At 50.0% G+C, this 22,785-nt stretch overlaps 1 protein-coding gene across 2 annotated transcripts in view; it reads right to left on the reverse strand.

Annotated features, from left to right (window-relative positions):
* Positions 1-1,069: 1,069 nt before the first annotated feature.
* The window catches only part of LOC140386532 (myeloid cell surface antigen CD33-like), a 104,657-nt gene continuing 82,941 nt past the window's right edge, over positions 1,070-22,785 (reverse strand). The window contains exons 7-10 of one of the 2 annotated variants that reach the window (XM_072468940.1): positions 11,393-11,680; positions 6,091-6,187; positions 4,487-4,568; positions 1,070-2,121 (exon numbers count right to left, since the gene is read on the reverse strand). In XM_072468940.1, the coding sequence (XP_072325041.1) occupies positions 1,873-2,121; positions 4,487-4,568; positions 6,091-6,187; positions 11,393-11,680 (716 nt within the window). In that variant the 3' untranslated portion in view covers positions 1,070-1,872. The remainder of the gene's footprint in view (positions 2,122-4,486; positions 4,569-6,090; positions 6,188-11,392; positions 11,681-22,785) is intronic. The other variant, XM_072468941.1, reaches the window with a different exon arrangement.

Here is a 22,785-nt window from a genome sequence, read left to right on the forward strand (position 1 = left end):
ATCCGCAAACATCTCCACCAATAACAGCACCATTCGATCAGCAAACTTTTAATAAAATTCCACCGGGAACCCATTTGGTCCCTGCGTCTTACCAGACTGCATTCACCCAATAGCTGACTGGACCTCCTCCACCCCCAATGACTCCTCCAACCCTTCCTGGTCATCTTCCTCCACCCTGGGACACCTCGCCCCTCCAGAAACTCCTGCATATCCGGCACCTCCCCAGGTGGCTCCGACCTGTCCCTCACAGACACCAGTCCACTACAACATACCTACATTCTGGTCCGCTATCACCTTCCCCACCTGAAACCAAACTCTTTCATGAATTTGGATTTGCCACGTTCCGGACCCTGCTATCAAAACGCAAATGGAACATCTGGAGCACCCAATCCTTGCGGAGACTCATCTGGTCCTTCGCCTGCAGGTGAAGCTCCGTCAAAAGCACCACATCGACCCCCAAACTCTTCAAGTGAGAGAAATCTCTCGCCTGATGAACTGGGCCTCCCAAACCCCGCACCTTCCATGTAGCCAATCGAATCGGGGGTCTCTCGCACCCCTTCTTCTTCAAACCAGCCATTTCCACTGTGAGGGGCTCACCCCCCCATGCCGCTTGCTTCTGAAAACAGATCCCACCCAAGATGGCAGCCAGCCCTACCCACCGGGTGGAACAAAGAACAACCCCCAGTCACCGGCAGAACTCTACCCCATCCCGGAAATGCCCCAGACACGTCATCTCGAACCAACACCTCTCTCCTAAATACGCCCCCCCCCCCCCCCCCCCCCCCCCCCCACCATTCACTCATAAAAATCTGCGTAAACGGATCCAACAGGCCACAGCCCCTCTCCCCACCTCGCCCCCGTTCACCAGCCAACCTCAGACTGCTGGCAAGGTAAGCCCCCCCTCCCCCGCCAGAGCCCACACTACCCAAATAAACAACCACTGAAAAAAACCAAAACCCCAACTCCCACAACCAAGAGCCAAACTCCCCCACCAACTCCCTCAACCCTGAATCCACTCAACCCCCTTCACCCCCAACCAAATAATCCCTCCAAACCACAAACACCCACCCAAAACAAAGAGAAATCATAACAGCAAAGAGAAAATCCCCAAACAAAACAAACCAATTCAATTAACAGCAATTCTATACAAAGAAATCCAAAAAGAGAAGGGGAACAAGGGGGAAATAAGAAAAAACACACATCTTTACAACAACAAGATGCAGCACGGTAGCACAAGTGGATAGCACTGTGGCTTCACAGTGCCAGTGTCCCAGGTTCGATTCCCTGCCGGGCCACTGTGTGCGGAGTCTGCACGTTCTCCCCGTGTCTGCTGGATTTCCTCCGGGTGCTCCGGTTTCCTCCCACAGTCCAAAGACGTGCAGGTTAGTTGGATTGGCCATGATAAATTGCCCTCAGTGACCAAAAGGTTTCGTCGGGGTTATTGGGTTACAGAGATAGGGGGGGAAATGAGGTCTTAAGTGGGTCTGTGCAGACACAATGGGCCAAATGGCCTCCTTTTGACATCCTCATACAAAAGGCTCTCAAATGGGACAATTTTGTCCACAAATTACTCCTGGGAACCGAGTGAAAAGGACCAACAACCAAGGACTTTAACGGGAGCTACCTGATGAGCGACCTTCTTTTACATGTTGCCACCGGAAGTTCCTGTCTGAGCATTTTGATCGCTTCTACTAATAGATGTAAAATTATACAAAATTCATATGTTTCTTGCAATCTTTGACAGCAGGGGGAAAGTGCAGCGTTCAGAAAGTCGTTCAGAACTAAAACAACAATAAGTTGAGCATGTTTTTGTTCATTACTATTTGAGCAAACTGGTATCACACACCCTATTTCACACTCCCTGTTTCACACTCAGTTCTGCTTGAAACTGATCTGTGCGTATTCCGTCTCCTCTTCCCTGTGAACAGTCCTGTCACCACTGGGCAGCTTCGAGAAATTGATGCTCGCATAGAGAAGGTCGTCAGGTTTGTCGGCGTTCCCACATTCAGCATCACCTCCTATTGGACGTTCAGAGACATCCTGGGGAGCAGGTGCCACCCCCTCTCCAGGTGTGTCTCCTGTTGTGTTCCGCGGTTCAGTAAGCAGAATGTTCTGATTAGCCTGCAGAGAAAAGGAAACAGAAGACATTCTCACATCATTCACTTGCAATGATAGGGGTAAATTATTGTTTCGCCACGCTAGTGACAGTCGTAGCTCGGTGAAACCTTTTTTTTGTCTTTCTATGTCTCTTTCAATATCTATCTTTCTCCAGTCTATCTTTGTCTCTGTTGGTCTTTCACTTTGTCTCTCTCAAATTGTCTCTCTCTATCTCTATCCGCTTTTCTCTCCGTGTGTTGGTTGAGTGATGTTGGCTGAGGATACATTTTGATCCCAGTACATCGGGAAGAAGTCCCCCGTGACCTACTTCTAAATAGTGGACAGGGGATATTTTATGATTCCCTCAGTACTGACGATTCAAAGGTGTCACGCTCCATCAGTGCTGACTGTCATACAGTGCAGTTCTCCCTCAGTACTGACTCTTTGACATTGCAGCAATCCCTCAGTACTGACCCGCTGACAGTACAGCACTCCCTTAGTACTGACCTTCCGACAGTGCAGCAGTCCCTCAATATTGACCTTCAAACAGTGCAGCACTCCCTCAGTACTGACCCTCCGACAGTGCAGCACTGCTTCAGTACTGACCCTCTCACAATGCAGCACTCCCTCAGGACTGACTCTCTGACAGCACCGCGCTCCCTCAGTACTGACCCTCCGATAGTGCAGCACTCCCTCAGTAATCACCCCCCAACAGTGTAGCATTTCCTCAGGACTGACCCTCCGACAGTTTGGCGCTCCCTCAGTACTGACCCTCCGACAGTGCAGCACGCACTCAGTACTGACTCTCCCACAGTGCAGCACTCCCTCAGTACTGACTCTCTGACAATGCAGCACTCCCTCAGTACTGACCCTCTGACAGTGCAGCGCTCCCTCAGTACTGACCCTCCGACAGTGCAGCACTCCATCAGTACTGACCCTCCCACAGTGCAGCTCTCCCTCAGTACTGACCCTCTGACAGTGCAGCACTCCCTCAGTACTGACCCTCTGACAGTGCAGCATTCCCTCAGTACTGACCCTCCGACAGTGCAGCACTCCCTCAGTAATCACCCCCCAACAGTGTAGCATTTCCTCAGTACTGACCCTCTGATAGTGCAGCACTCCCTCAGTATTGACCCTCCGACAGTGCAGCGCTCCTTCAGTACTGACCCTCTGACAGTGTAGCACCCACTCAGTACTGACCCTCCCAACGGTGCAGCACTCCCTCAGTACTGACCCTCTGACAGTGCAGCGCTCCCTCATTACTGACCCTCCGACAGTGCAGCACTCCCTTAGTACTGACACTCTGACAGTGCAGCACTCCCTCAGTACTGACCCTCTGACAGTGCAGCGCTCCCTCAGTACTGACCCTCCGACAGTGCAGCACTCCCTCAGTACTGACCCTCCCACAGTGCAGCTCTCCCTCAGTACTGACCCTCTGACAGTGCAGCACTCCCTCAGTACTGACCCTCTGACAGTGCACATCTCCCTCAGTACTGACCCTCCGACAGTGCAGCACTCCCTCAGTATTGATCCTCCAACTGTGCGGCGCTGCCTCGGTACTGACCCTCTCACAATGCAGCACTCCCTCAGGACTGACTCTCTGACAGCACCGCACTCCCTCAGTACTGACCCTCCGATAGTGCAGCACTCCCTCAGTACTGACCCTCTGACAGTGCAGCGCTCCCTCAGTACTGACCCTCTGACAGTGCAGCACTCCCTCAGTACTGACCCTCTGACAGTGCAGCACTCCCTCAGTACTGACCCTCCGACAGTGCAGCACTCCCTCAGTACTGACCCTCTGACAGTGCAGCACTCCCTCAGTACTGACCCTCTGACAGTGCAGCACTCCCTCAGTACTGACCCTCTGACAGTGCAGCACTCCCTCAGGACTGACTCTCTGACAGCACCGCACTCCCTCAGTACTGACCCTCCGATAGTGCAGCACTCCCTCAGTACTGACCCTCTGACAGTGCAGCGCTCCCTCAGTACTGACCCTCTGACAGTGCAGCACTCCCTCAGTACTGACCCTCTGACAGTGCAGCACTCCCTCAGAACTGACCCTCCGACAGTGCAGCACTCCCTCAGTATTGATCCTCCAACTGTGCGGCGCTGCCTCGGTACTGACACTCCATCAATGTCGAGCTCACTTGGTTCTGGCTCCACTGAGAGCTGACTTCGAACACGCACTTGAATGCAAATTAAACTCTCAGTCCTCTGGCTCAGAAAGAGAATGTGATAGAGGGGGAGAGAGCAAAAGAAAGGGAGAGGAAGCTGTGCCACACACTGAGCCATTGATGACTACACAGGTATTCAACTGTGGGAATCTGGGATACATATTGTCTACATACTGAGATTAAAGCTTTGGAGTGAATGTAAACAGTTCTTGTACCTGGTGTTCAACAGAGACTGGTGGGCTGCTCAATGAAAAATCATTGGTCTCTGAAACTCTTTCCTTATTCAATGTCTTTCCCCTGCAATAACACAATATCACACTGTGGTTATTATATATCAGAGTCAGAGCAGCACAGATACAGAGCCCACTGTAACATTACACAAACTTCAGGACTGTCTCTTGTTTCAATCTGTCTTTAAGGGATATCAGCTTAACATCACGAGAAGGGAAGTGTGCCATCTGATCCAGTCTTAGTTTTCACTTCTGCTTTGAGCAGAGCACACACCCACAGCTCTGATGTCTTCATCTTAATCCTGATCTATAACTGCCCTCATGTGCCTAGTCTAAATAAATGTACTCACAACATGTTTACACAATTCTCTAAAAGTGCTTGATGCCTTGTGATTTTACAGTAAATAAGCATGAGCTATTATGTCATTACATAAATTATTCAAATGGTGATTGGTGGTCCAAAGGCAGGTGGCAACAAGACGAAGAATAGGTCGGACATGGTGATCAGCCTTAGATTGTACTACATTGCATGAGAAGGTTCTTGGTGGTTTGCTTGAACCTCAACGAATTTGCGGTGTCAGTGTTGCTAGCACTGCATGGTGACCGCGCAGGTCGCTGCAGGATCACAGCACCGAACTCGTGCTCAAGTACAGAGCTGGTCAGTAGATGAATCCCTCCTGCTGAGCCTGCTGCTGGCAGCCTGTCCAGTTCCATGAGTTGGACAGCACGTCGAGAGAACCAGCACCAGGTTAGCTCGGTCGGTGAAGGCGAGTGAACAAGGTGTTGCCTGATTGATAACGAGAAAAACCCAACAAAACAACTGTCATAAAAACCAGACCGGAAAAGGTTGCGATTATAACGGTTGGCTTCGAGAGTTGCTGAATTAAATTAAAAAGCAAAGCCACAATTACTCAGTTGTAAGTTCCCTTCACAAATCGTATTCATGGACAGTGCAATGCGGAAAATGCTGATGCAGCACTTCCAGAATACAAAATGGACGTTTGCAAAGATTGCAGGGAAAAATGGACAATGCTAAGAAAGCAGGCAGGCACAGAGTCTGTATGCATATTGGAGAAACAGCTCCCAGACGAGACTGAAACTGTAGGTCCATTAGCATATTGATGGCCCATCTCCAGGAACAAAGGAAGATACTTAAGTAACCGATCTGGCCCCAGACCTCGCGGCGCCAGTTCCCCAAACCGAAAGCACAAACAAAGCCAGGCCAATGGCCACCTAGGACATATATATATCACCACAATATTGTGAAATTTCTCCCCTCCCCCCACCCCTGCTCTTTCCCCCATAACCCTGGAACTCTTTCCCTTTCAAATATTTATTCAATTCCCCTTTAGAAAGATCTTATTGAATGTGTTTCGATTGCTTTTTCAGGCAGTGTCTTCCCAATCACAACAACATATTAGTATTCATTAGAACACAAGACAATGAAAGGTGCATTCCAGATTATAGGGATCAAAGGTACCTCTTACAGGAGAGGCGTATGGCTTGAAACTCAAGGTGAAAATCACTCAGAAGGCAAGAAGGTTGAAGTAAATAATTAGAAAAATATCAAGTTCAACTTTCATACTTACTTCCTCACATAAAAGAAGATTAAGATTCCAACCACAAATACACTCAGTATGATCCCAGCTGTGAGCAATCCTATTGTCCATTTATTGGAGTGTATATCTGTAAAAACAGTCATTAATTACTGCACTGCACTTTTAGAATGATGCTGCAATGTATCTCGAGCAGCAATGCCTCCACTCAATTTTGTAAATATTCACAGCAATGCCGGCATTTATTGTCCATCCCTGGTTTCTACTTGTGAATGTGGAGGGTGACCTTCCTCCTGAACCATTTAGAGATCAGTTTGGAGGAGAGTTAAAAAATAACCACATTGCTATTTGAGACTGGAGTCACGTATACACAGAGATCGGGTAAAGGTGGCATATTTGCTTTGCTCAAGGGGCAGTAGTGACACAATTTTTGAATGTAACCTCTATGGACGCTGTCATAATATACACATGGGTATATGATGGTGCACAGACAGGCAGTGATTGACACACAGGATGACCAGTGAACACACAGAACACAGCAGCCAATCACCAGACAGGACACGACCACTATAAAGTCAGAGGGCACTAGTTTTCCCGCTCTCTTCGGATAAGGCCTTTGAGACAGTCAGAGCCCGTGAGCAGCAACTAGAACATACACCATGTGGTAGTAAGATAGTCTGGTCAGGTTAGCCTCAGGTCTCCAGTCAAGTCAGCATAGTCTCAACCCACAGTTAAAGTATGTATGATAGTTAAGAGTTCAATAAAATCGAGTTGCATTTCTTCAAGTGTTGGAAGCCTGTCTCTCTCACTGCTGCAATAAACGCAGTCCTCGCAGACCCGGCATACCCAACACATCAGGGTACCAGTGAGTTATGCTCGAGTTTGACGGACCTACCTTGAGATAGTCTGCCTTTGACCAGCGATCAGCCATCCGGTAACATGGACAGCGTCCGCCCTCCCCCGCAGCTCTGCATCGCCGGCAACCTCGGTGCTAACTGGAAGTTTTTCAAGCAGAAGTTCCAGCTGTATCTTGACGCCACCGACCTCGAAGCTGCATCGGATGCCAGGAAGATCGCTCTCTTCCTCTCTACATCCGAGGACCACGCTATCCACATCTTGAACTCCCTCGCCTTTGCTGATGGCGAGGACAAGACAAAGTTTAAAACAGTCCTGCTGAAGTTCGGCAGCCACTGTGACATCGAAGTCAACGGGAGCTTTGAACGCTATGTGTTCCAGCAGAAGCTTCAGGGTAAGGATGAATCTTTTCCGTCCTTTGTAACCCATTTCCGTATCCACGCGCAGTACTGCAACTACGGCTCCACTTCCAACTCCATGATCCGCGACCAGATTGTTTTCGGGGTCCACTCCGATCCCCTTCGCCTTAAAGTTAAGCAGCTCACCCTTACCATCGCCATCGAAACCTGCGTCCTCCACGAGCACGCTAACAACCGGTACTCCCATATCAAGGCGGCAGAGATGGCGCGGCAAGGCCCCCATGATGCGGAGCGGGTGCAGGCCGTAAAACAGCTCCAGGGCCTGAGTCTGGATGAGGGCGGCCATTTCGCGCGCTTTTTCCGGGCTCCTGCGCATGCGCGCCACGACCAAGGGGACGGCGAGGCCGACCACCGAACTGCGCAGATGCACACATCGTTCGACCTCACCGCTCAGGTGTGCACATCGTTCGACCTCACCGCGCATGAGCGGAGGCACATGGAGCGTCCTGACGTCGGCGCCATGTTGTGCAACAGCTGTGGCTCCGCCCATTTAAAGTAGCAATGTCCCGTGAAATCTCGGCGCTGTCTCCAGTGTGGCAAGCTTGGCCACTATGCAGCCCTGTGCAGATCTGCTAAACTGCCCAATACACAGCGATCCCAGCCGCAGCGCAGGAACATCCGGTCAGTGCAGCAACCCATTGCAGGCTCCGACGTGGTTCCAGATTCCGACACCGAGAGCCTCACATTCCCCATTCCGGGTGGGCATCATCACCAAGCATACGATGCTTTCAGCGAAGAAGGTGAAACAACTCCTAGTGATGAGCATTGATCCGGACGATGAGTGGTGTGCCACCCATATGGTCAAGGTTCGCATACGCTTCAGGCTGGACACCGGCGCTTCAGCGAACCTCATTTGAAAGTCTGACCTTGACACCATTCGCGTCAAGCCAAGCATTCTTCCACCGGCCTGCCAGCTCCTCGACTACAATGGCAATGTCATTGCTGCCAGTGGCTCATGCCAGCTTGCGGTATCCCATCGTTCTTCAAAAGCAACCCTGCGTTTTGAAATTGTAGGAACCAACAGAGCTTCCCTGCTCGGTGCTCGGGCCTGCAAAATCCTGAATCTTGTGCAGCGGGTTCACACCATGTCGTCCGCAGAGACAACGGCGCCACCAGATGTCAACTTCCAAGCCCAATTAGATGACATCATAGCACAATACCACAGCGTCTTCGAAGGTATGGATACACTCCCTTACCGATACAAGATACCGCTGAAGCCGAATGCCACACCTGTGGTTCATGCACCGCGTCGGGTGCCGGCACCCCTTAAGGACCGCCTCAAGCAGCAGCTGCAAGACCTCCAGGGCCAGGGCGTCATTTCTGAGGTCACTGAACCCACGGACTGGGTTAGCTCCATGGTTTGTGTCAAAAAACCGTCAGGGGAACTTCGCATTTGTATCAACCCCAAAGATTTGAACCGGAACATCATGAGGGAACACTACCCTATACCAAAGTGAGAAGAGCTCACCAGCGAAATGGCTCACGCCAAGTTTTTCACGAAGCTGGTGCCTCCATGGGGTTTGGCAAATACAGCTGGACGCGTCCAGTCGAAAGCTGTGTACATTTAACACCCCGTTCGGTCGCTACTGTTACAACCGGATGCCCTTGGGCATCATCAGCGCCTCGGAGGTGTTCCACCGCATAATGGTGCAAATGATGGAGGGCATCGAGGGGGTGCGAGTGTACGTCGATGATATTATTATCTGGTCCACAACTCCTCAGGAGCACATCAATCGCCTCAAGCGAGTGTTCCACGGGATCCACGAGCATGGCCTCTGACTCAATAGAGCCAAATGCTCGTTCGGTCAACCAGAATTTGTTGCCTGCCACAGAGACTGAATTTATAGACTGAATGTTGCATTACCTTGTGATCCGTTTACACATCTGTACATATTGTTTCATTCTAATTTGTTATCTGCCCTCTATCTGCACTAGACACCTTTCCATGTAAATACGTTAACAAACTTTGTATATAGTCAGGCTCCTGTACACACACACACTCATTATTTATTGACCTACACACATTTTTTTAAATAAGTAAAAAATAAAAGTGGGGGGGGGGGGGGGGGGGAATGTCATAATATACACACAGGTATATGATGGTGCACAGACAGGCAGTGTTTGACACACAGGATGACCAGTGAACGCACAGAACACAGCAGCCAATCACCAGACAGGACACGACCACTATAAAGTCAGAGGGCACTAGTTTTCCCGCTCTCTTGGGATCCAGCCTCTGAGACAGTCAGAGCCTGTGAGCAGCAACTAGAACATACACCATGTGGTAGTAAGATAGTCTGGTCAGGTTAGCCTCAGGTCTCCAGTGAAGTCAGCATAGTGTCAACCCACAGTTAAAGTATGTATGATAGTGAAGAGTTCAATAAAATCGAGTTGCATTTCTTCAAGTGTTGGAAGCCTGTCTCTCTCACTGCTGCAGTAAACACAGTCCTCGCAGACCCAGCAGACCCAACACATCAGACGCATCAACCAACATCATTTAAATAATTATCAGATCATTATCACAGGCTTGTTTGTGAGATCTTGCTGTGCAAAATATCATCAGCTGTGCTTCCTACACTACAACAGTGATCACATTTTGAAATGACTTAATTGACTTTGGAGAGTCTTGAGACTGTCTAAACAATTTAGGAATTGAAATCTTCCATCCCAATATAATATATGTAACATTTATAGAGGTAATATTTATCAATGTGACATCGATGTCAAGCTCCAGTTTCTCACTGTCCACTTTGTGAAAAGATTGACCCTGAATAAATTGGTCCATAGGAAGGATCACAGGGACAGGAAGAGGCCATTCAGCCCCTCTGCTATTACTGGTTTTACCATTCAATGACATCACAGCTGATCTGTGACCTAATTCCATATAGTCGGCCTGGTGGCACAGTGGTTAGCACTGCTTCCTCACAGAGAGAGGAGCCCAGGTTCGATTCTGACCTTGAGTGACCGTCTGTGAGAAGTTTGCATGTTCTCCTCGTGTCGGCGTGGGTTTCCTCCAGGTTCTCCGGTTTCCTCCACAGTCCAAAGATGTGCAGGTCAGGTGGATTGGCCATGATCAATGTGTGGGTGACGGAGATAGGGTGAGGGCCTAGGCCTAGCTAGAGTTGGTGCAGACTCGATGGACTGAATGGCCTACTTCTGCACTGTCTGGATCGGGTAAATCACCTTTGCCCCATTTCACTTAATGTCCTCTTTTTTAAAAAAATCTGTCAATCTGAGATATAAAATGAACAATTTGATCGAGTATTGATCTCTGTTTGGGGAAAGAAGCTCCAATTTATCGCACCCTTCTGAGCATTGAAGTATTTCCTGTTTTCACTATTGAAAGATCTGCCTCCCATTTTAGTCTGTGCCCCCTAGTCCCAGGCTCTCTGAAGAAATACTTCCTCCCTATCGACCCCTATCGTTTCACATTAATATCTTGAAAATGCGATCAATTACTTGTTAACCCTCGAAAGCCCAGGGATGAAAACCTACTTTGAAAACAGTCATTTTCAATGTAACACCTTTTTGTGGGGAGGAGAGAGTTCCTGGTTTCCACTTCCCTTTGTGTGAAGAAATACTTTTTTTCAAAAATTAACTCATGGGTTGTGGGCATCGCTGGCTGGGCCAGCATTTAAGAGTCAAGATCTAGAGACACAACAGGCAAGGTAAGGAGGCAGATTTCCTTCCCTGAAGGACACTTTACAACAATCAACAATGGTTTCATGGTTATCACAACACTTTAATTCCAGATATTTATTGAATTCAAATTTTACTATCTGGAGTGGTGGAATTTGAACCCGGTAACCTTCGCATTACCCTGTGTGCCTGGATCACTGGTTGAATGTCAATGCCACTACTCCACCACCTCCCCATATATCCAGATATCACCATTGAATTTGACCAAGGTATTGACATGATTAAAAGCTTGGTCAAAGAGGCTAGTTGTAAAGTATATTTTAAAGGTGCTGGAGAGTGAGGTGGAGAGAGTGAGGGAGGGAATTCTCGAGTTCAAGGATCAAGCTAGCTGAGCGGAGATCGATCCCGAACCATTCTCTCACCTTCGACCCACAGATACACCTTGAACATGGCTTCCCCATGTGGGTTTCGAACAGAGCACGTCACTTCCTCCTCATCCTGGGGAACCGTCAGGATCAGGGAGCCAGTCACCAGGTGCCCATCTCTGACCGAACGTGAAACTAAATATCCGTGTGTTTGGTTCCCACTGATGTTGGCAGCAGCCAGGTGCCACGTGAGGTCTCCAGGTGGGTTGGAGGTAGCCACACAGGTGCAGGTGATCCCCTCTGCCCTCCAAGTGCACTCCAATTCTTGGGACATCTCCGGCTTATCTGAGGAAAAAAGGACAACGATGAGATGCATCGTAGCAAAGTGAGAGTGTAAGATAGAGGGCGTGATTCTCTGGAAAGATTTCTGAGTGTGGAAGCGAGCGGGAACTGCCTCGAGCTTCCCAACACTCGGCCCGGCGGGGTCGGCAATGCCATTCAATGCTAATTGCTCCACTTAATAAGACCCAAGGGCTTCACGCTGCAAATGAAGGCTCGCCAGCTGATTCGCCGGGACTGCGCTTTCCAGCCCCCCTGCTAACAAGGTCGAGCAGCACTCAAACAGCAGTTGCACAGCCAGCTCCACTCGGGTCGCAACCATGGTGCCAAGCAACCAGCCCCACGATTCGAGGATGCAGACTTGGAGAGGCAACTAGATGCAGTGGAGGCCAGGAGAGATGTCCTGTTCCCCCAAGGGTCCTGGAGGGTGAGTCACAGGGCAACCAGTGCCTCCCGGGGAGGAAGTGGCAGCGGCCATAAACTCGGGCAGCATGACCAAGAGGACTGGCCTCGAGTGCCACAATAAGATCAACCACCTGTACTGGGCAACACGGGTGAATTGACACCACCCTCTGTCTCACCCACCCGGAACCTTTGCACCCCCAACGTGACCGCGCCCCCCCCCCCCACACCCTCCTCCTGCAACCCTCCATCTGCCCCCCAACCCACCCTTCACATCCCCTCTCCCTTCAATCCAACCCTCCCATTGGCCCAACCCTCCCTTTGCACCACCCGCCCTCGCCAAACCCAGCACTGTGAACTATGTATGCTCTCTGTGCAAAAGGTTCTCCCACGATCACTGGGTCCAGACTGGAGAGGGGTACCAGACATATAAATCCTCACAACATTCGAGGAACGGGGCCTGGAGGTGATGGGGTGGCCAAGGACAGAACAGTCACCAATGCTCAAGCTGCAGAGGTGAGGATCCACTGGGCCCAACCCAGATGGACTGTCACTGTAAATTGTTAATGCCGTACAGACTGACCCATCCCTCCCACTGACCACTTGTTCATTCACTTCTAGCCGACTGCACTGGCCCATGCGGGGGTGCCTCCTTCCCTGCCTCCTCTGAGACCACCTCGGAGGAGGGTGGTCACAGAGGATGCCACAGTCGATGCGTCACAGCTGTCATCCCCACTCTCCACCAATGCAGATACACGCACCTCGGTGGGATACATTAGGGGTCAGACTTCTGGGGCACAATTTGGTGAGCACCACACTGCTAATGATGCACATCAGGTGGAGGCAGAAACCCCCAGGCGAGGCAGCAGTCGGAGGGCTGCTGGATCCCAGGAGCTTCTGGTACAGGTTTACCCGGAGCTGATGGAAATGTTATGGAGAGGCTGGGACTTTCAGAGAGTGATGTCAGCAACACTCCAGCAGGTCCATAGACGATTGGAGCAGTACCAGAGGCCGAGGGCACAAGAGATGTCACCGACAATGTGCGGCACCGAGGCCAACCCTGGTATGGTGGCGACTGCAGTGGAGAGCCTGGTGCACAACGTTGGCAGCATGAGTGAAGGTGTCCAAGGCGTGGGGCAGTCGGTGATGGCCATGGTGATGGCCTTGGCAGTCTGTTCGACTCGATTGAGGATATGACCCAGTAGTAGGCAGACTTGATGAGGTGCTGGAGGACATGTCCCGGTCGCAGGTGGGCCTTTACGAGGCACAGAGCATGGCCGAGTTATTGAGGAGCATCATGGAGGGCATTGACGCGATGGTACAGACAATGGGGAGCTGCTAGGGCTGGCAGAGCCAGGTGATGCAGGGGCAGCCGGGGTTCAATCGAGCTGCCCCTCCGTCCAGAGGTGAACCATGGGATCTGAAGTTGGAGGAGAGGGCACAGGATCGCAACCCAGACCCATCCTGTGGACTGGCAATGATGGCCACCAGCTCCCACTAGTTCCACTCCTCTGACGAGGCCACATCTTGGAGTCAGCACCCGGAACAGGGAGGCACAGCTGTGCATGTGCCGCTGTCAAGTGCGCCGGAGCCCTCCGGCTCCAGAGCCCCCAGAGGACCCCCGCCAGGGGCATTGAAGACCACGGGATGTGGTAAGCAGCTGGCTGCCTCCATCTCTGATAATAATAATAACAATCTTCATTATTGTCACAAGTAGGCTTATATTAACACTGCAATGAAATTACTGTGAGAAGCCCCAAGTTGCCACATTCCAGCGCCTGTTCAGGTACACAGAGGGAGAATTCAGAATGTCCACTTCACTAAACAAGCACGTTTCGGGACTTGTGGAGGCACCCGGAGGAAGCCCACGCAGACCCGGGAAGAATGTGCGGAACTCCGCACAGACAGTGACCCAAGCGGGAATCGAACCTGGGACCTTGGCGCTGTGAAGCAACAGTGCAACCCACTGTGATACTGTAAGGACACAACTAGACATAGAGGTAGGGCAAGGAAGACCCAGCACAGCAAGGATCACTGAGGGCACTGGGGGGTGCGTGTGGGTGAGAGGGATAAGGAGTGGAGTGTGCATGAGGGGAGGAGGATGGGGCTTTGTGGGGGTTTGGTGGGGAGGGCGGGTGGGGAAGACTGGAAATTATAGACCAGTTAGCCTGGTCACTGGGAAGATTTTAAAGTCCGTTATTAAAGATGAGACCGCGGAGTACTTGGAAGTGCATGATAAAATAGAACTGAGTCAGCACGGTTTCGTCAAGGGAAGGTCACGTCTGACAAATCTGTTAGAGTTCTTTGAGAAGGTAGCAAGGAATTTAGACAAAGGAGAACCAGTTGACATGATTTATTTAGATTTCCAGAAGGTCTTTGATAAGGTGCAGGGAATTGATCCGCAGACTGGGACCTATGAAGAATGCTATCGGTATGGGAAAGATCACCCTTATGAGGGATGTAAATGCAGGGAAGCTACATGTTGTGCCAGCAATAGGAGGGGCACATTAGGAGGAACTTCTTCACCCAAAGGGTTGTGAATCTATGGAATTCCTTGCCCAGTGAAGCAGTAGAGGCTCCTTCATTAAATGTTTTTAAGATAAAGATAGATAGTTTTTTGAAGAATAAAGGGATTCAGGGTTATGGTGTTCGGGCGGGAAAGTGGAGCTGAGTCCACAAAAGATCAGCCATGATCTCATTGAATGGCGGATCAGGCTCGAGGGACCAGGTGGCCTACTCCTGCTCCTAGTTCTTATGCTCTTATTTGGAGGAAATGCAAGACGGAGCCATCAAATAAAGCTCTGACTCCAGTACACCGTATTGAGGACAACCCTGAAAATGAATCTGAAGTATCGTTTAAACAACATAAACGTGGGCACGACACCCCCCCAATTACCATTGTAGTGATAGTAAATGGTCAGCCACTGGAGGTGGTCATGGCTGGGCGGGGGGGTGGGTGTGGGGTGCTCCACGACAGTTGTAGGTGAACAAACGTATCATTATGTACAAGGTGGGGTCCAGCCTATGAAGTTAAGAAGCAGGTCGGCTAGGCTAGCCGACCTGGCAAAGCTCTAAGAATCCTTTTTTAAAATAAATTTAGAGTACCCAATTAGTTTTTTCCAATTCAGGGGCAATTTAGCATGGCCAATCCACCTAACCTGCACATATTTGGGTTGTGGGGATGAGATCCACGCAGACACATGGAGAAAGTGCAAACGCCACATGGACATTGACTCGGAGCCGGGATCGAACCCGGGTCCTCGCGTTGTGAGGCAGCAATGCTAACCACTCCGCCACCGTGCCACCCCAAGCTTTAAGAATCCTAAGAACAACCCGATACCCATTGGCTGCTAGCATCAGTCAGCTTAACTGCCCCTGATAGGAATGCAGGTGCCACGGGCCAAGACTGATGGGCCAGAATTGGCTTCACCTTATTATATTAGACTGACTAGAAATCTTGCAAATTAATGAAAGAAACCTTCATAATGACTTTAAAAAAAATCTGTTTTCCAAAGTGAGTTCGGCAAGATACAGAGCCACGTTCAAGTTATTCAGGACCCAACCCATCCCTGTGCCTTATACGAGGAGTTTGAGTCTGAATTTAAGTGTCTGGAATTAGGTATCATCAAACTTGTACAGTTTTGGAATGGGCAGCTACAGTTGTGCCAGTGGTGAAACCAGATGGAACCATTAAAATATACAGGGACTACAAATTAAATGTGAATCAGACAGCAAATTAACTGGTGCCCAATACCTAGAACTGAAGATTTATTTGCTAGTTTAGCTGGAGGCTTCACCTACACAAAACTTGATATGATTCACGTGACCCAACAATTAGAGTTAGGCGAAATATCCAGAGAATTTGTTATAAATACCAACAAATGGTTAGACCAATACACCCAGCTACACTTCGGCGTCTCAGCTACATGTGCGATATTCCATCTCACGATGGAAAGTTTACTGAAAGACCAACCAAGGTGATGTTGATCTCGATGATGCACTGATTATAGGAGTGTCTGAGGACGAGCACCTAGCAAATCTTGACGAAGTTTTTAAAAGCTTTAAGAAATCCGGAATAAGGCTGAAAGAGAAAAATGCACATCCCAAGCTCATGAAGTGACTTAGGTTTCGGGGTCGACACCAAAGGGCTGCACCCCCTGGACGAGAAGATCAAAGCAATGGAGAAGGCACCGGCCCCCAAAGATATGTCAGAATTAAGATCTTTTTTGGTAATGGTGAACTATTAAGGCAGATGTATTCCTAACTTTCCCCAATCTTGGCACCCTGACACACGCCACTCAGGAAGCACCAAACGTGATATTGGAAAGAGCATCAGAAAGAATCCTTTGAACAAGTTAAACTAGGTTTACAGTCATTCAGCCTCTTGGTCCATTTTGATCCCTCAAAAGAAATGATCCTTACTTGTGACGGGTCCCCTTATGGAATAGGAGCGGTTTTGGCCCATAAGATGGAAGACCGTGCGGAAAGGCGTACTGCCTATGCTGTGATGACTTTGAACAGTGCTGAACAAGCTTATGCTCAAATTGAAATGGAGGAACCAGCCATAATATTTGGAGTTAAAAAGTTTAATCAATACGTCTATGGACAACATTTCATAGCCTGACAACCACAACCCCTAGTAGGGTTATTTAAGGAGAGTAAGGCCATTCCCCACACCCCCCCTCCCCCATAGCTTCAACTAGGCTACAACGCTGGTCTCTATTGTCAGCAGCCTACAAGTACACGTTTCAACACAGGCTGGGCACCCATATTTTAAACTTGGACAATTTGAACCATCTTTCCCTGCCTCAGAATGTACCACGTCTGCCAGGACCACAGCAGATCCTTCTTGATTTACACGTTCTCGATACTTTGCCAGTGTGGGTGAAGGAAGTCAAACTTTGGACCAATAAGAAGCTCTTATTATCTCGAGTCAAGCACATGGTTCTTCACAGCTGATGTTATAAAAGGTCTGAGTAGCTGTTATAAAGGAGGCAATGGCCAAGCAAACCATTCAGTTGTATTCAACCGCTACAAAAACACAAAAAGGGAATGAAACCGGACAGGCCACCCAGCATCGACCCAGACACCGAAAATGACAACAGCAAACCCAGTCCTGTTGACCCTGCAAAGTCCTCCTTACTAACATCTGGGGACAGGCGCTAAAGTTGGGAGAGCTGTCTCACAGACTAGTCAAGTAGCTGCCTGACATAGTCATACTCACAGAACCGTACCTTACAGACAATGCCCAGACACCTCCAGATGAGAAATATGGATCTGTTGTGGGCCAGAGTTTTAAAATGCCAGTGTATTATGGAGTCCACCTGACCTACAACCTTTATGTTGAATTTGGCTAGGATGAGCACAAGAGCCTACCCTTCAGGTGTTACAAACTTCTCAGGTGCATTTAATCCAAAAAACAAGCTTCATTCTAAGAATTTAGTTAACATTTGTATAAACACACAGAAAGAATTTTTATCAATTACAAACGTAAAGACCCCACACAGCTACAGTAATCTATGTATAACCCTTAATGAGGTCCCCCTTAACTGTTCCAATTCAATAATATAATCCAATTAAAACTAGAAACTTCTTTTCAAAGGCATGGCTAGAGCACTGTATTCTCGCTTGACGAATACTGTTGTTACTGAAACCCTGTTCCACTTTTCACCCAGCAGATTTGAATTCCTTCCAGAAAGCAATTATATCTCCAAGGCCACCATCAAGGTGATCTTTTACTGGAACAGATTTTTCAAAATAAAAACAGAGAAAGACTGAGAAAATAGTTATTTTCTCTTTGAGTCCACAGCAGTCAAATTCAAAAAGAAAAGAAAAACTCAGAGCCAAAGCTCAGCCCCACCCACACAATGACATCACTGAAGCCATGTGACAAGACAAAAACCTTTCTTTAAGGGACACTCCCATGACAGATCCTAAAAATGGGCCAGCAAAATCAGTGTGAAGATGGGCCCAGGGACAACCAGGCCAATCCTATGTGTGCAGAGGCATGGCTGCTGAAATCGCTAGATGTTCTTGACAAACAGGGTGGCTAAATTCGGGATAAAAAATCCGTAATAAGTGATCAGGTGTAAGAAGGAGTAAATCTTTGTAGCGTCATGTAACGCCGGGGCCATCTTGATTGCCTGTGCTTTGTCGGCTACTGAGTACAGGTCATCCCGATTGACCCAGTAGTGAGATACACCGCCTCTTTATCATTGAGTAGCACTTCGCCTTACACAGGCGGACACCATTTTCTGAAATTCTCTGCAATACTGCTTCAAGGTTTCGCAGGTGCTCAGCCTCCATGGCCCCCGTGATCAACATATCATCGAGAAAGACAGCAACGCACAGAAGACCGCGTAATATATTTTCCATGATGCGTTGAAACACGTCACTTGCCGAGGATATGCCAAATGGAAGCTGGGTGTACACGTATAATCCTTTATGATATTGACAATAACATATTTTCTCGAGACCTTGTGCAATTTAAGCTCTAAATAAGCATTGCTCATATCTAACTTGGCAAATTTAAAACCACCTGTCAACGCGGCAGAGAGATCTTCAACTCGAGGTAGCAGGTATAGGTCGAAACGTGAAGCCATATTGACGATAACTTGTAATCGCTGCGAAGGTGGACAGTGAGTCCGGTTTCATCACCAACAGCGGCGTAAAATCGGCAAATCGAACTGGCCGAATGATACTGAGGCTCTCCAACCACTGCAGTTTGGTCTCGACCTTACAAACAATAGCATAAAGGACCGGTGGAGTACAAACAAAACGGGGCTGGATTTATGCCACAGCTTACTTTTCCCAAGGCCAGGCCTGTACATATCGGAAACTTTTGCATGCTGTATATACGTTCCCCCATCGCCATCTGGACGATATGTTGCCAGTCGATCCGCAAATGTTGCAGCCAATCCCTACCCAGCAGGTTGGGGCCAACCCCTGGGCCACAATCAGGGGAAGGTGCAAGGACCGATGCCTGTAAACCATCGGAGCAAGTGTGGAGCCTATAATAGCCAAATGCGCCCCTGCATACGTGCCGAGGTGGGCGCCGAATCAGCTACCGATAATTGACTCACCCCAGGGCAGCACAGGAGACCACGTGCTCTATTTTCCACAATATATTACGTGGAAATATATCCACATGGTTCGCACTGCTGCCTCACGGCACCGAGGACCTAGGTTCGAATCCCGGCCCTGGGTCACTGTCTGTGTGGAGATTGCACATTCTCCCCATGTCTGCATGGGTCTCACCCCCACAACCCAAAAGATGCGCAGGGTAGGAAATTGGCGACGCTAAATTGCCCCTTAATTGGAAAAAAAGAATTGGGCACCTAAATTTATAAAAATATAATAAAAAGAATTGACTCACCTCATGTTGGATCAGGTCTTACATGTGGTGAGGCACCACCGAGACGGCTGCACCTGTATCCAACTTCATTTGGGTTAAGTGACCATTGACCCGCACAGGGATACAAATAGATGCCACCCTTGGAGCAGCCACAAAGTTCAGCTGCATTTCTGATTCGTGTCCAGCTTCTTCAAGGCCGTCCAAATGTAGGATTCTGGCATGGGGCTGATGCCTACTTCGCCCCGGATGGTCAGGGTGCTGCCTATCATGCTACCAGCGGCCTCAGTGATGCCGAAGTCCACACTTCCCCCAGGGGACGGAGTAAGTACCTCCCAAATCTGGAGTGGGTGTGCACCGTGGTCCAGGACCTCGAGACCTTGGGCCTACAGCATCATGGCGGTCCGTTCTAGTTACTGAAAGGCAGTGAGGGGGGCAGCGCCGGGCAATATACACCACATTCCCTGGGGTTCCTCGTTGTCAGTTTAATGAAAGCGAGGGGAGTCAGATGAGTAAACAAAAGAAGCCATTTATTTATAAGTACTACGACTTATATGGGGCCCAGTTGAGCCTCACCGGGTTCTCTCTCTGTGTCAGTCGGTTCCTATCTGGCCGACCTTTTATTCAACATGGTTATCAGCCCTGTAGTTAGCAGGGAAGCTCCTACTCCTCGAGCGTCAAGGGGAAAACAATCAATCCTGCCCTGTGTGTCCCATGCAGGTTATTACACCCATGAAGTCTCATGGCATCAGGTTAAACATGGGCAAGGGAACCTCCTGCTGATTGGCACGTACCGTCCACCATCAGTTGGTAAATCAGTACTCCTCCATGTTGAACTCTTGAAGGAAGCACTGAGGGTGACAAAGGTGGAGAATATACTTTGGTGGGGGACTTAAATGTCGATCACCAAGAGTGGCTCGATAGTACCACCACAGACCGAGCTGGCTGGGTCCTAAAGGACATAGCTGCTAGATTGGGACTGCAGCAAGTGGTCAGGCAACCACAAGAGGGAAAAACATACTTGACCTCATCCTCACCAACCTGCCTGCTACAGATGCATCTGTCCGACAGTATCAGTAAATGAGACCACTGCACAGTCCTTGACCCCAGAATGTCAACCCCAATCTCAATGGCCCAGGGGTCCAGGACTGGTTTCGACAGACATGGACAGGTCTCCAGACTTGGGAAGGGGGTGAGGGTTGTTATACCAAAGCAGAGGTCATGGGATAAGAACTATCAGGTTTCCCGTGCCCACCGGTGCATATGAACTGGTAAAAGGGCGGGGCTTCCCCTTAACTGGTGTAGCTGTTCTAGTATAAAAACCCCAACCTGGGTGCAGGTCGGGGAAGGTGACTCTCTGGGGAGTGGGGGTGATTTGATAGTATATAATAATAAACCATGCAGGTAGCAGGGTAGCACAGTGGGTAGCCCTGTTGCTTCACAGCTCCAGGGTGCCAGGTTCGATTCCTGGCTTGGGTCACTGTCTGTGCGGAGTCTGCACGTTCTCCCCGTGTCTGCGTGGGTTTTCTCTGGGTGCTCCGGCTTCCTCCCACAAGTCCCGAAAGACATGCTGTTCGGTGAATTGGATATTCTAATTCTACCTCTGTGGATCCGGACAGGGGCCGGAAAGTGGTGACCAGGGACTTTTCATAGTAACTTCATTGCATGTTAATATCAGCCTACTTGTCACAATAAAGATTATTATTAAACCTTTTTGGGCTCTAACCTACGGCTGCTCACCTTGGATGCAACAATGTTCTTGCTTATCATACATGCTCACTCCAAGTGGTTGGAAATACACAAAATGAAGTCCACGACTTCATCAGCAATGGTGGAAAAGTTGTGACAGACATTCGCCCCCCATGGGTTGCCCGCAGTTCTGGGCCAGGATTCTCCGGCGGGGGTCGCGAGAATCGCACCACATCGCTCCGATGCCGGGCCGCCGATCGGAGAATTGCTGCCAATCACGCCGACGCGGTAGCCGCCGCACCTGTCGAGGTTCTGCCAAGTCCTGCCGGCGTGGTTTACGTATGGTCCCACCCGGCGGGACCTCGGAGCTCTGGCTGTGGGAGCCGTCCTGGTGGGGGGCGGGGAGTGTCCGACTCCGGGGGGCCTCCACGGTGGCCAGGCCCGCGATCAGGGGCTACCTGTTGGCGGGTGCGCTCATTCCAGGTGGGAGGGGGCGGGCTATGTTCCTCCTCGCCTGGCCCCTGTAGGGCTCCGCCATGTTGCCCGGGGGGCCGGTGCGGAGACGGCATGTGGCGCGCATGTGCGGACCCGCGCGGGCCGTGTCGGGTGAGATTTCTGAGCCGGAGAAGCGCACAGCACTCTGCTGCCGTTCTATTCCCCGAGGAAGGGGAGAATGACAGGGCCTGGAGGCCCGTTGACGCCGGTGTTGCTTGCGCTGGTTTTGACGCCGGCATCAACACTTGGCCGGGATTTCGGAGAATGGGACTGCTTTTACAAGCGCAGAATTCCAACATTTTATGAGAACCAATGGCGTTCAACATACTTGAACTGCTCCCTCCCCCCCTGCTGAGAGAGCCACCCAAACATTCAAAGCTGCCATGAAAAGGCAGCTACCGGACCTCCGGTCGCGGCCATGGAGTGAGCCGTCGCACATTTAGTGGCTCCCACTCAAGGTGGATTGTTTTTGGTCCTTACCCACCCGAATGTTGTGGCTTTTGAGGGCAAAAGGTGTATGAGTGCCCAGGGAAGGTAATACTCCTTTGGTGGGGTTGGTGTATGTATCAGCTGATGAGAAGTGCCACGAGAAAGAGAGAGCAGCTGGAGGAGGAACGTTTTCATGGTGCGACACAGGTGAAGATGGCGGAGGGCAAGGGGGGTAGCGCTGACCGTCCAGTGGTCGACGGAGCAGCTGGTGGAGCTTTTAAGTGGTAAAACCCAGCAGCAGAGGAAAGGGACCTTTGAGGATTTGGCCAAGATGGTGGAGCCACTTATTGTGGCGATCAAGCGGGTGGAGAAGAGGCAGGAGGCTCAGGGCCTGGCGATCCAGAAGGTGGAGGAGTCGGTGGGGAGTATGAGGATCAGCTGGCCTGGCTGGAGGCGGAGATGGGGATGGTGATGAGCAGCTGGAAAAGGCTGAGACAGGAATTGAAGGACCTCGAGAACTGGTCCAGGAGGCAGAATCTGAGGATTGTTGGGATGCCTGTTTGTTTGCAATTTGCATATGATCTGGAGTAGGGGACCAAATATAATGTGTCAAAGTTCACTGATGACTCTCAGATAAGTGGTAGGGCAAAGTGTGCAGAGGACACATTGATGAATACTCCCGGTTTCCCTTCGCCATCCCATGCCCCGACATGACGTCTGCCACCGTCATTAAAGCCCTTAATTC

Source organism: Scyliorhinus torazame, chromosome 12 (genome assembly GCF_047496885.1).
Source record: "Scyliorhinus torazame isolate Kashiwa2021f chromosome 12, sScyTor2.1, whole genome shotgun sequence".
Lineage (NCBI taxonomy): Eukaryota > Metazoa > Chordata > Chondrichthyes > Carcharhiniformes > Scyliorhinidae > Scyliorhinus > Scyliorhinus torazame.